A 12,222-nucleotide genomic window follows, 5' to 3' on the forward strand; every position below is an offset into this window, starting at 1 on the left:
CTATGTTTCTCCTATACACACCTATGATAAAGACTAATTTATAAATTAGGAACAAAAATTAATAACAACACATTTAATAAAATAGGACAATTGCAACAATTATAGTATAATAGAAACAATGTGAATGTGGTCTCTCTCTCAAAGCTTTTTTTAATTATTTCTGAAATTTTCAATTTAATATTTTTAGACCATAGTTGACCACAAGTAATGAAAACAACATAAGCAAAACCATGAGTAAGAGAGGCTATTGTACCTATTACATCATGCTAGTTCTTTCATTAATTAATGGGTTAAATAAAACTTTTGACATATTTTTAAGGGGCAGGGGTTGCAGGAAGGGAACCCAAGAAACAGTGTATTCAACCAGGAAAATCACTGTTAAAAAGATTCAACATAAATTATGTTTATAAAGCATTAAAAAGCCTTGGTTGATTGGCTCAGTGGTATGTGGATGTCCCAGGTTTGATTCCCTGGCCAGGGCACACAGGAAAAGCACCCATCTGCTTCTCCACCCCTCTCCCTCTCATTTCTCTCTCTTTCTCTCTTTCTTTCTCTCTCTCTCTTCTCCTCTCCTCTTGCAGCCATGGCTCAATTGGAGTGAGTTGGCCCCAGGTACTGAGGATGGTTCCATGGCCTCCACTTCAGGCGCTTAAAAAAAATGGTTTCAGTTGCAAGGGAGCAATGCCCAGATGGACAGAGCATCACCCCTGGAGGGCTTGCCAGGTGGATCCCAGTCAGGGCACATGCAGGAGTCTGCCTCTGCCTCCCCTCCTCTCACTAAATAAAATATAAAAATAAATAAATAAAGCATTAAACAACTTTTTTTAACTTTTAGAAATTAAATATGAACAAACCCCCAAAACACTCATTGTTAAAATAGAATGTTAAAATTTTCAACTTTGACAATATAAATAAAAAGCACAGATATATCAGTTTGGGAAGTGGAAGCATGGAGGAGAGGAGGAAGAAAGAGCAGTCATGCCAATAACTTCACCTTCCAAGAAGCCCATACTTAAGAGATGAAGATACAAAAATAAATGCGTATAAATCACAATAGTAACTGAAAGAAGGATGCTGTAAGGTGACTCATGGTTTAAAGCAGGGTTTCAGAATTGAACTATTATACAGCCAAAAAAAAAAAAAAGGTCCTCTTTCAAATCTAAAAGGAGTTCTGAAGCTTTAAGAGCCCTTCAGTGTTGGCCCAAATTAGGGAGTTTCAGAACCTGCTAGCCCCATACTGAGCAGTCACTGGAGAGAGTGCCCCTGGGAAGTGAGCTGAGATTAGGTGAGACACACCCCCCCTCACCTAAGGGATCCTAAGGGCTGAGAGCTGAGGACGGTCAGCCAGCAACTGAGGGAATAAATCCTTCAGTACTGAAGGGAGGAGGCTAGGACAGTATCACCACAGAGGCACTTGTTCTAGTCACTGGGAATTTATGTATTGGGGGGTAAAAGAAAACAAAGAAATGAATGTTTCTGGAAATTCATCATCTCTCAGTTGACTCACCCTATTAACTTACAAACTCTCCATAAGTTAAACATTTCAAGAGAGTCAGAAAAGGCAATGTCACGTTGCTGTAAGATACTAACCTGCAGTGAAAATTAATCCTCAGTGGTTTAACTCAATAAAGGGGACTCAATTCTACAAATATTTAAGGGACTCAGGATATTAAGTTTCCAGCATTTTATATTTATTCACCTCAACAATGGCTTTCAGATTTGCAGTAATAGGAAAGTACAAAGCAGATAGAGTTTACATCCATTATTACGTTCCATTGGCTGGTACCAGTCACATGATCCCAACCTACCTGCAGAGGAATCTGGGAAATGTGCAGAAGCTGATGGAATATTGGCGAGTGCCCCAGTCCCTGGAAAACACACTGACCAATGTGATGGAGGATGAAGCCAAAGGCTAACTACCAGGTTTTCTTCTAGTACACTCCAAACCTTCTCCAAAATGCATGCCTACTAAGACTCAGGGGTTTTTTTGTTAGAAAACTTGTTTATAAAAATATACTTGGTTGTTTTGATATAATTATCAGTTAAAGATTATATTATCCAATAAAATCTGGATGCAAAAAATAATAATTCTTTTTATGAAACTGTCACTGGACAGGAAGAAGACTCTGACTCTTTCATTAAAAAACATCTTCCAGCATGGGGCCATTGTGACAACGTGGAACTTTAAGAATGTCCTAGCATACACTCTAGCACTTACCCTTATTATCGGGCTTATGTTTCAACTGGAAAAGTCAGACCTCAGTGTCTCTGTAAACTCTGGGTCAGGTTCCGTATCCAGCCCTGCATCTCCTTTGCAGGGTCAAAACCAAAGAGCTCCATAGAGAGCAAGGGCTCCCTGCACACCCAGCACAAGTCCTCCCCATTTCTCTAAGTGTCACTCCCTCCTGACTCCTCTGGAAAGTGACCATGTCCACCCTGAGGAAGATAACAAAACCTCTGACCACTCAGCATCTCCTTCTGGGAATTTCTGACTGTGATCTTGGGGAACAGAATCCCCCTGAGTGTCAGCATTTGTCCACAAATTCACGGTGCCCACATCTGGAGGGGGCTGCTTACAGCCTGAGATATGGAAGTCAGTGGCCCCAAGACTAGTTCTCCATCCTGACCTCGTCCATGGGAGGGAAGAAGCAAGCTGCCATTGGCTCCTCAGGCTGAGTGAGTGGGTGAGGGAGCAGGGAGGAGGGGACGCCTGCTCCTCGCCTCAAAGACAAGCCCCCAGCCACCTGTCCGCATAACACACCAACAGACAGAGATGGAGACCAGCCTCAGTGCTGGGCTCACGTCAAGGGAGCCTCAGTGTGCAGTGACCTCTTTAACACCTGGGGAGAAAATGTTGTCAGGATTCAACAGGTCACTATGCCCACCACCAAGCAAAGCTCTCTCCTTGGAGAATCTAGCTCAGCAGTGCCTTCAGATGACTGTGCTGGGGAGAAAGGGTGGGATCAGTGTGAGTCAGCACCACCGACAGTGCACCCCAGGAAGCAGAGGAAACTCTGCCACTTGTCTCCTGGGGTCCACAGGAAACAAACCTCCCCTTATGCTGCTCCACTGTGATGGGGTCTGGAGGCTGGGGTGCCCCACACAGCAGGTGTAGACACCTTCACACTAGGGATTCTCTTCAGCATCACCAAGACAAGAAAGGTCTTATCTATGTTGTCCATGATCCTACTGAGAGGTGAATGGAAGTCTGCTGTCTGCATCCCATGTATTGTACATGTGAGGGGTGCATGTTACTCAGGTGTGGCCAATCAGAGTCTTTCCTAAAATTGGTCAAACTTTGATGAACCTTCTAGAAACACACAACAGAGACAGACAGACTTACTACTTACACAGAAACAAGGTAAGTGTTCAGGGGTAAGAGAGACGTGGCAAATAGATGCAAAAAGAAACAGGGAGGCCAGAGGGGCAGGTAAATAATGACAAAGGAGCAGCTAGAAAGAAATAGAGACAGAGATGTGTAAAAAGAGTAAGAAACAGAGGGATGCAGACAGATAAAAAGATGCAGACAGACACACTGAAAAAATACACAGGAACAAAGAGAGAAATACAGAAAGAGAGAAAGACACACAGATGGAGATAACACACAGAGGAGACACAAAGAACCCCTTGAACATATAGATCTAGTCTCTTCTGAAATCACCTTGACCCCAGGCTTCCTTGTAGCATGAAAAATCTAAACTTCAGCTGTGTTTCAATCAGTTGCAACCAAAAATGTTAACTTTATTGCAGGTGAAACTTTCCCCAAAACAAAAATTGACCTTGATCCAGGTGACTGGAGAAGATGTATCTGAGACCTCAGTTTGGTTCTTTGAGACACGAGGGCCATTGTATCTGTGCCCCAGGATCCCACTGTGCACACAGGGACACTACTCACCAAACTGGAAGAGGCCGGCACACCCAAGGTCACTGTACTGAACGTCAATACTAACGAGCCACGAAGGAGGACATCTAAATTGACTTTCTATCTCCTCTGCTCACTTCTAACACGGCACCCTGAGATGGCCCTGGTCTCCCTCAAGGAACAAGGCACATTCCTTTCATTCTGCCGTGGTTTCCTGCCTCCACCCCGTTAGGAAGACTCAGGACACAGATAACACATAACATGTTTAATTATGACGAAAGCTCTGCAGTCAGGTAAAGACTCTTACGTGCTGCTCTTGAACAGCCTGTGGGGGAAACAGAAACAAACAAACACAACGTGTTGGGGCCTTGAGTCGATTCAGCTGGCAGCCCACAGGCACAGACTCCGGGTCACAGCCAGACCCTCGCTGTGGGGCTCACAGGAGGAAAAGCAGCTACTGCATCAGAGCCTCTGTAGGACTCTGGTCTCAGAGGGGGACAGGCTGACAGGCAGCTGGAAGTCTGGGCCAGGACAAGCAGCATCACAGGAGAAACAAAGCCAGTCCCAGTCAGCGTGTCCTCGGGCGTCAGCGCAGGAGCCCTGCGGAGGGGACAATGGTCAGCACCCGGCACCCTGAGGACAGCCCTGTCCCCTCCTCTCGGGGTCCCTGCACATCAGAGAAAGCTGAGGGCTGGGACGTATGGTGTCACCTGACCCAATATCTGTGTTAAGTGAAATCAACTAAAGAGGACACGCACTTCAGCTCCACACAGACATGCAGGAGGTGGGGGCACAGCACACACTTCAGCTCCACACAGACATGCAGGAGGTGGGGAAGGGGAGCATTTCAATCTCTTTAGTAAATTTAATAACTCCCCTTCCTTCCACCACCAGCAGTCTCTCTGAGTCACTTATAAATGCCCATACACCAACATGTAGCACGAAGTGGGCATCATCCCAGTGTCTAAAGCCCAAAATATAGGCATCTTGCCCAGAAAGGTGCCACCAGAGTTAAATCATGGTTCTGGATAACAGCTTCCTACAGACATTTGATAAACTTCCTCCCAAACTCTTGACCCTGATGCAAGAAACAGGCCATGAACCAGAACCTTTGTGATCAGGTACACTCACCTCACGACCCTCCCTTTTTAACCTGTCCTCACCCCCCCCCCACTGAGTGAGAGCAGAAACAGTACCTGCAGGTGGAGGCCCGTGTGACCCTGCAGAAGGAAGTTGTACAGAGAAGGTCTCATTACACAAACAGCCAGTCCCTCCGCCACCCCAAAGGGAAACGAGGTAAGTGACTTAACTGGACATTTATTTCCCCTCCCATCAGACACAAGGCCTTAACTGCCCCCCAAAATGAATTATCTGTCACCACCAGGAAGGGAAGTCAATGCTCTGACTTTCTTAAAAGAAGAGGCTTTCAGAAAGGGGCCAGTGAGACAGGGATGAACTGTAAGAAGTCTGGGGTCCACCCACCAGTCACGTCTGTGGGGGGCTACCTTTCACCCAGTAAAGTCAAAGACCACAGCCCCCCCCCCCGGGCTGCTCTGCCCCCACCACCAGCCCAGCCCCCTTCCTCCCAGGTCAGGAGGGGAGTTACTCCCGGAAGCAGAGCCCCCCCCAGAGTCTCAGCCACAGCCCACCTCCCCAGGTCCCCAGAGCCCCTCACCCTTCTGCTTCCTGTGACGGATGAGAAGGCCCAGCCCCAGGAAGATCAGCCCCAGCACGAGGCCCCCGACGCCGCTCAGCATCTTGCTCTGGGCAGACTCAGACTGCGCCCCTGGGGAGCAGAGCCGGGTGTCAGCGCTGGTCCCCACACCCTCAGTGTCCCTCTGGGGAGCAGAGCGGGGTGTCAGCGCTGGTCCCCACACCCTCAGTGTCCCTCTGGGGAGCAGAGCCGGGTGTCAGCGCTGGTCCCCACACCCTCAGTGTCCCTCTGGGGAGCCGGAAGTCCAGTCTGAGGTACGGGAGGTGGGGTCAGGGGGCCTACTTCTCCATCTGACCCCCCAGGGGGAGGGGCCAGACAGTAAATCCTTGGGCACAGCGGGTGGGTGAGAGGGGGGGGTGGACCCTGCTCCTTGGGACACGTCCTTAACCTTGGACCCTAAGAGCCCTGTCCCCAGCTGCACAGTCAGTCCTGCAGAGCCCAGGGCTGGTTCTGGGCCACGGTGTGTATGGTGACCTCCTAGTGTCAGGAAAGACGATGAGATCAGGAGCCTCTGATGGCCCTGCCACCGCATAAGAGGGACTCTATGTCCTGTGACACCAGCTCAGTAGTGACCTCAGGAACAAGAATGAGGTGGGACGGGCAGGGAAGCCCCATTTATTCTCTGCCTGTGGGGCCCCCGGTGAAGGGAAACCAGCTGCCCCTTACGCCACTCCACGGTGATGGGGCTCTGGACGCTGGGGTGCTCCACGCGGCAGGTGTAGACGTCTCCTCGCTGGGGGGTCATCTCCAGCATCACCAGGACCTGGTAGGTCCAGTCCCCGTTCTGAATAAGGGGCGTGGACACGACGCCCGCAGTCTCCTCCTGGCCGTTCCGGAACCACCGGACTTTGATCTGTCTGGGGTAGAAATCCGTCACGGAGCAGACCAGCATGTTGTGGTGGTGCAGGGCCTCTGTCTTGGCTGGGGAGATGGTCACTGTGGGTTCCGCTGAGGGGGTGACAACAGGAAAAGACAGAGTGAGACGTGAGAGCACACGGCCAGTCTCCCCACGGGGAGCGTCCTCCTGGTACCGGAGTGAAAGATGCCTGATTCCGGGTCTGACTAGGGTCCGAGCAGGGCCACTTTGTTAGCTCAAGTAAACACCTCGGTCAGTTTACTTTTCAGTGTCAACATATAATAGTAACCATTTTAAGCGCATTGTTCTGTTCATACCAATTGATAAAAATGAAGCCGTTTAAAATTCTAAATTGCTGTATTATACCAGCTGCTATTCTTAACATTTTTAAGATAAAGATAATAACCCCAGATTTCTTTTCAATCACACCTATTGATGGTGACCGTTGGGATCAGGTCCAGTGATGCACACTCGGGCAGTGACACTGTTTTCTGTTAGTCCCACTCAGTGGTGGGACTCAAGTAATTTAACAACGGGTTCTGCACCTTAATGACTGTTTTAAGTATAAAAAATGATATACCAAAAGATAGTTTATTATTTTATGCATTTAATACTTAAATAAGAACAATAAGAGATTCATAAAACTGGATTATAAGAAAGGGTTTTAAAATATTAATGAAAAAATATTAAATAATACCTAACAAAAAATAAAACTAGTATTTAAGATATTTCCATATTGCTTCTTTTTTTTTTTTGTATTTTTTGTATTTTTCTGAAGCTGGAAACGGGGAGAGACAGTCAGACAGACTCCCGCATGCGCGCCCACCAGGGGCGAGGCTCTGCCCACCAGGGGGCGATGCTCTGCCCCTCCGGGGCATCGCTCTGCCGCGACCAGAGCCACTCTAGCGCCTGGGGCAGAGGCCAAGGAGCCATCCCCAGCGCCCAGGCCATCTTTGCTCCAATGGAGCCTTGGCTGCGGGAGGGGAAGAGAGAGACAGAGAGGAAGGAGGGGGGGTGGAGAAGCAAATGGGCACCTCTCCTATGTGCCCTGGCCGGGAATCGAACCCAGGTCCCCCACATGCCAGGCCGACGCTCTACCACTGAGCCAACCGGCCAAGGTCCATATTGCTTCTTGATTGGCATCCTCGCTTGCAATTTTTTTCACCTATGGACGGAATGAACATTACTACGGGCACTTAGAATACACTGTTGAGCAGATGAATGTTAAAAAAGAGAGTGAAGAATGTCAATTTGTGATTTTCACATGGGGTGGCTGCCCAGGCATCCACCTTAGAGAGAACCTTGATGACAAGTGTCACTTTAACAACCGGTTCACTGAACTCAACAAAGAAATAGGTGTCAATTCTGCTGAACCAGTGTGAACCAGCTGAATGCCACCACTGGTCCCCCTGCTCCTCACAACAAAGAAAATACATCAATTTTGAGTCTCCTGAGGCCACGAGACCATCAGCACTGGTCATGGCTCCACGAGTAATGACATGGACTGAGAATTAGCGGCCTACTAACTCCACCCCCTTACTACTAAGAATTGCTTCCTTCTTCTGAAACCAGACATTCCTGTCACGTGTGTTCTCTGTAGAGAGTGTTGTGAGACTCTTGCAGAGCTGGGCTGGGTGGATGAGAATGTGAAGTGACCAGGTAAGTAAGGGGGACGTGCTGAGGTCGGCAGGCGGTCTCAGAACCCTTTACAGACACCCCTGAGCCACCGTCTGGAAGGGATCACGCTTCCACCTCAGACTTCAACTCTGCCTCGGGCTCTCCCCCTGGAGACTGACTATGTCCATGGTCACCTAGACGGACTCATAAAATCTGTCAGCTTAGACGGACTGAGAGTTAAAACAGAGGGCACAAGGTCAGAGGAAAATGTTAGAATAATTTTTATGAAAAAGACTGAAATTGAAAAGCAATAAGTATTTGGTGGCATGAAGATGTGGGTCAGAAGGAAAGAGAGGAGAGTGTAAATCAGCTAAAAGTTATGTGAACATGTGTATTTAACTCTGGGGTCACACTAGGGACTCATCAGTGAATTGTTAATCCCCTGAAAGCAACACTTTGTCCCACAAACACTGAAAATAGGCAAGAACAGACTGATTTTGCTGCTTCTGGTCATAACTGGCTTTAGTGAGAGTTTGTTTCCATTATATGCATGCAGTGTATACATGTGACATAGAACACAGTGGCCTGTGTATGTGAGGCGGCTTCAGGACCTGGTGGTTACCTGTGGGCCAATTGCTTAAACTTTCCCATGTACCAATATTACTATATTAAAGTGGCCAGCCTAACTCCACAAGTAGATGTGATATTAATATCACAAGTAGATGTGATATTAAGTAGCATAACAGAGTTGGTGTCAGGTAAGAGAATTGTCTAAGAAATAGATGCTCATTAAATGGCTGTAATTAACACTCAAATTATCTACGCCTGCAGTGAGTGCTGCTTCTGGGGGAAGGGGAGGCAGGTCTAGTTAAAAGAAGCCTGAAACAACTTTTATTCAAGAATTTAATTGCAACAATTTATTTACTTTAAAACCAGCTCTCTTTGCCATTTGTTGAGCTTTTTTAAGAAAGTAAAATTTCGCCTCATAACACCATTCAAGTGCTGTTTTTGTTCTTAACACTTTTTTCCTCACACTTTGCATTCACAAACTCTAAATTATGAAGATCCAGGTCAAGACAACTTTAATGTGTTAAGAAAAATAGCACAAAATAACAAAGTCAGTTTAAGGCTCTTCTTACCCTGTGTTTCCTACTGAGTCTAGTGGACATGGACGGCATCTAGAGCATTTATGCAGGAACCTCACAGAGGTTGTGAGCTCCCACTGAGATGGTCAGTGTGTCAGGCAGGAGACACACAACCATAACTGACAGTCCCTCCCCTCAGAGAGGTCCAGGACTAGTGAGAGCCATTTAAGAAAACAGAATGAAGATAAATAATTTGAGACCAAAAAAGCCAAACATCACAGGTCACGGCTCGGACACACTTGCCTGTGTGTGCGGCCCGGTGGCCACTGGGGAGCCGCGACCCCCGGCCCATGCTGGTCAGGCTGGAGATGGGCGGAGCTGGGAGCTGACAGCATTCGGGGGCGGGGCAGGGGGACACGGGGACACGGGGACAGGGGGACAGTGGGGTAGGGAGCAGCTCGGGCAGAGGGGAGGGAAGAGAAAGCCATGCCCGCGGCGGGCGCAGGGGGGTGGAAAGAACCGCAGACGGAGCCGCAGCGCTGGGCAGACTGGGGGCTCTCGGGGAACCGGGCGGGCTGCCCCTGCCTCCCATTGCCTCCCTCGTCCCGCCCTCGGTCCCCGGACGCGCCCCCTCCCTGTCCCCACCCGGACCCAGGACTGGGTCCCGAGGCCGCCCGTCCCCCGCGCGGAGACGTCCTGGCCGAGGGTGGACGGCGGACGCTCACCTCGCTGGTGGGAGACCCTGCCAATATCTATCTCGTAGTTGTGTCTGCACACCGTGTCCACCTCGGCCCGCTTCTGCTCCAGGAAGTCCTTCTGCCGGTTCCAGCTCTCGGCGCTCGGCCGCCCCTGCTCGGTCACCGCGCGGAACTCCCCCACGTCGCTGTCGAAGCGCACGAGCTCCTCCCGGTTGTAGAGCCATCTGGCCACACCCCGCACGCGCTGCGTCCCGTTGGTGAAGTAGCACATGCCCTTGAACTGGACCACGATGTCTCCTACCCGGGACCGCGGGGTCAGCCTCAGCCCGCCTCCCGCGCGGCCGGGGTGCGGGAAGGACAGACCAGCTCGCGGAGACGACCTCCGCCCCGCCCCGCGCCTCCCAGGGCGCCCGGAGCGGCCCGCGAGTACGGAGGAACTGCGGGAGACACGTTCCCGGGGACAAGCCTGCGGCCTGTGACCCCGCCTGGGCCGGGAGCGCAGTGCGGTGACTTTACATCCGTCCCGCACTCGGGCCTGCAGGACCTCCCACAGGAAATCCCATTTTCCATGGACTCCTGGGGCCTCGGAGACACGTGTCCACGCAGGAGGGACAGGGAAGGAGGGACGGGAACCATCCATAACTGACTGAGCCTGTCCTTACCCAGAGAAATACAATCTCGTCCCCAATCACTCCCCACAAAGTGCCGTCCTTCCCACGCGGTGCGGACAGAGGGACCGGCACCCCGACTCCCAGAAAGTAACATGTTATTCATGGGAACAGCACAGGATTTCCAAGGAGGTAAATCAGATCCCAGCTACGCTGTGCCGGTTACCAGCGGGGACGGTTCCTCAGAGCGTCCACACCGTGAGTGTGGTTGTGTAGAAAGACCCTCACCCCCACACCCAGGGGTCAGGACACTGACAGGACTGACGTGAAGGTGGGATCCTGTGTCTGAAGTACCTGGTTTCCAGTGTGTGTGAGTCCCCCTCACATTCTCCTCTCCTAAGTCCAGTCCTCCATCCACTCAGGACTCTGAACCCCACTGCACTCACTAGGTGACCACAGAGCAGGGAACCCTGAAGTCAAGTCTCCGTGTCTGTGGGCCCCACTCAGCTGCACCCAGATTCCAAGACGTCACCTCCACACCCTCCACTCGGGCTCAGGGAGGTGGGGTCCCTTTCCTCAAGTCTGACCCCACGGAGACCACTGCTCCCCGACATTTCCCAGCCCAGGGCCCTTAGCACATAGCCCAGACAGGGTCGTGGGGACCCCGAGAGGACAATCCTGCTGTCTCTTCTCTGGAGAAATTCTATCTTCATAAATATCCCTGTTCCTGTCCCTGGTCCTAGGCGCACCCTGTCTCCTCACTCCATTATAGCTGGTGGATGGGGACTGTCCTCACCTCGTCATTAGAAGGTGGAAGTGAGGATGTAACAGAGTTCTCTCTCCCAGAGAGGACACGTGTGACAGGAGACATTCTCAGGTCACAGCCACCCCACGCCCGGCCTGGGTCCCTCAGGGCCCCTCCCAGGCTGGCGGCTCTGGGGTCAGCTGCCCTGCACTCACGTGGAGAGTCTCTGCCCTCGGCCACGGGGGCGCTCAGCGCCACCAGCGTCACCAGCACAGCTGCCATCCGAAGGCCGCCGGGGACCCGCAGAGCCGTCTTCCCGGACATGATCGGTGACAGAGGAAGAAGTAATGCTGGTGAACACAGCTGCCCCTGATGACCCCGCTGGAGCCACTCCAGAGAAGAAACCCCTGTGAAAGCGTCCCTGCAAGGTGATTGGACAGCCTCAGGAAGGGAACCAATTAGCACCGGAGCTGATTTCCATCATCTGTCTCTGGGCAGATGTTCTCTGTGAAGGTTCTTTATCCAGAGCCTGGAACCGCGTCCTCATCAAATTGCACTGAATGAACCTGTGAAGAGTTTCCCTCAGAGAAGAATTGAAGATGGACTGCCTTAGGGGTTTAAAGAACCAAGAGAGAAAAATGATTCCAAATCAGACATCTTTGTGATATTTAGCTAAAACCTATTGTTCTTACACTTGAGACTTTTAGTAGGGCAAAGTAAGTGAGGATGATTTAACGGGGGAGATAAAATTATTGTCACCGAGATGTTCCCTTCTCTTATCTCAGACACTCTGAGGAGCCTTAAGTTGTGGTGGGAAGACGGAGCTCTGAGAGGAGATGGTTTTTCTTTTACAACAAATGCAACTTGTTTTTTTTTACTTTAATTTATTGATTTTAAATAGGGTTGGGGGACAAGACACAGAGAGAAAGATAAACATCAATTTGTGTTCCACTTAGTCATGCACTCATTGATTAATTCGTGTGTGTGCTCTGACCAGGGATCAAACCCTCAACATTGTCATATCCAGAAAATGATCT

At 50.2% G+C, this 12,222-nt stretch overlaps 1 protein-coding gene across 2 annotated transcripts; it reads right to left on the reverse strand.

Annotated features, from left to right (window-relative positions):
- Window positions 1-4,112: 4,112 nt before the first annotated feature.
- Window positions 4,113-11,585, reverse strand: LOC136321077 (SLA class II histocompatibility antigen, DQ haplotype C beta chain-like). 2 transcript variants are annotated; one of them, XM_066254150.1, is made up of 6 exons: window positions 11,401-11,585; window positions 9,860-10,129; window positions 6,243-6,524; window positions 5,538-5,648; window positions 5,059-5,082; window positions 4,113-4,462 (listed from the first exon to the last, which is right to left on the reverse strand). In XM_066254150.1, the coding sequence occupies exons 1-6, from the start codon at window positions 11,507-11,509 to the stop codon at window positions 4,449-4,451; spliced, it is 810 nt and encodes a 269-aa protein (XP_066110247.1). In that variant the 5' UTR covers window positions 11,510-11,585; the 3' UTR covers window positions 4,113-4,448. The 2 variants fall into 2 exon arrangements, with proteins under 2 accessions (XP_066110247.1, XP_066110249.1); XM_066254152.1 differs by lacking the exon at window positions 5,059-5,082.
- Window positions 11,586-12,222: the final 637 nt, after the last annotated feature.

Source organism: Saccopteryx bilineata, chromosome 1, assembly GCF_036850765.1.
Source record: "Saccopteryx bilineata isolate mSacBil1 chromosome 1, mSacBil1_pri_phased_curated, whole genome shotgun sequence".
NCBI lineage: Eukaryota > Metazoa > Chordata > Mammalia > Chiroptera > Emballonuridae > Saccopteryx > Saccopteryx bilineata.

Bases quoted from the DNA above. Each gene is read 5' to 3' on its own strand.
- LOC136321077 (XM_066254150.1), bottom strand. From the start codon at position 11,509: ATGTCCGGGAAGACGGCTCTGCGGGTCCCCGGCGGCCTTCGGATGGCA. The intron at 6,525-9,859 runs GTGAGCGTCCGC...TCACCCCCTCAG, and splicing joins CAGGGTCTCCCACCAGCGAG to CGGAACCCACAGTGACCATC. The intron at 5,083-5,537 runs GTGAGGGGCTCT...TTCCTTCTGCAG, and splicing joins CCGTCACAGGAAGCAGAAGG to GGTCACACGGGCCTCCACCT.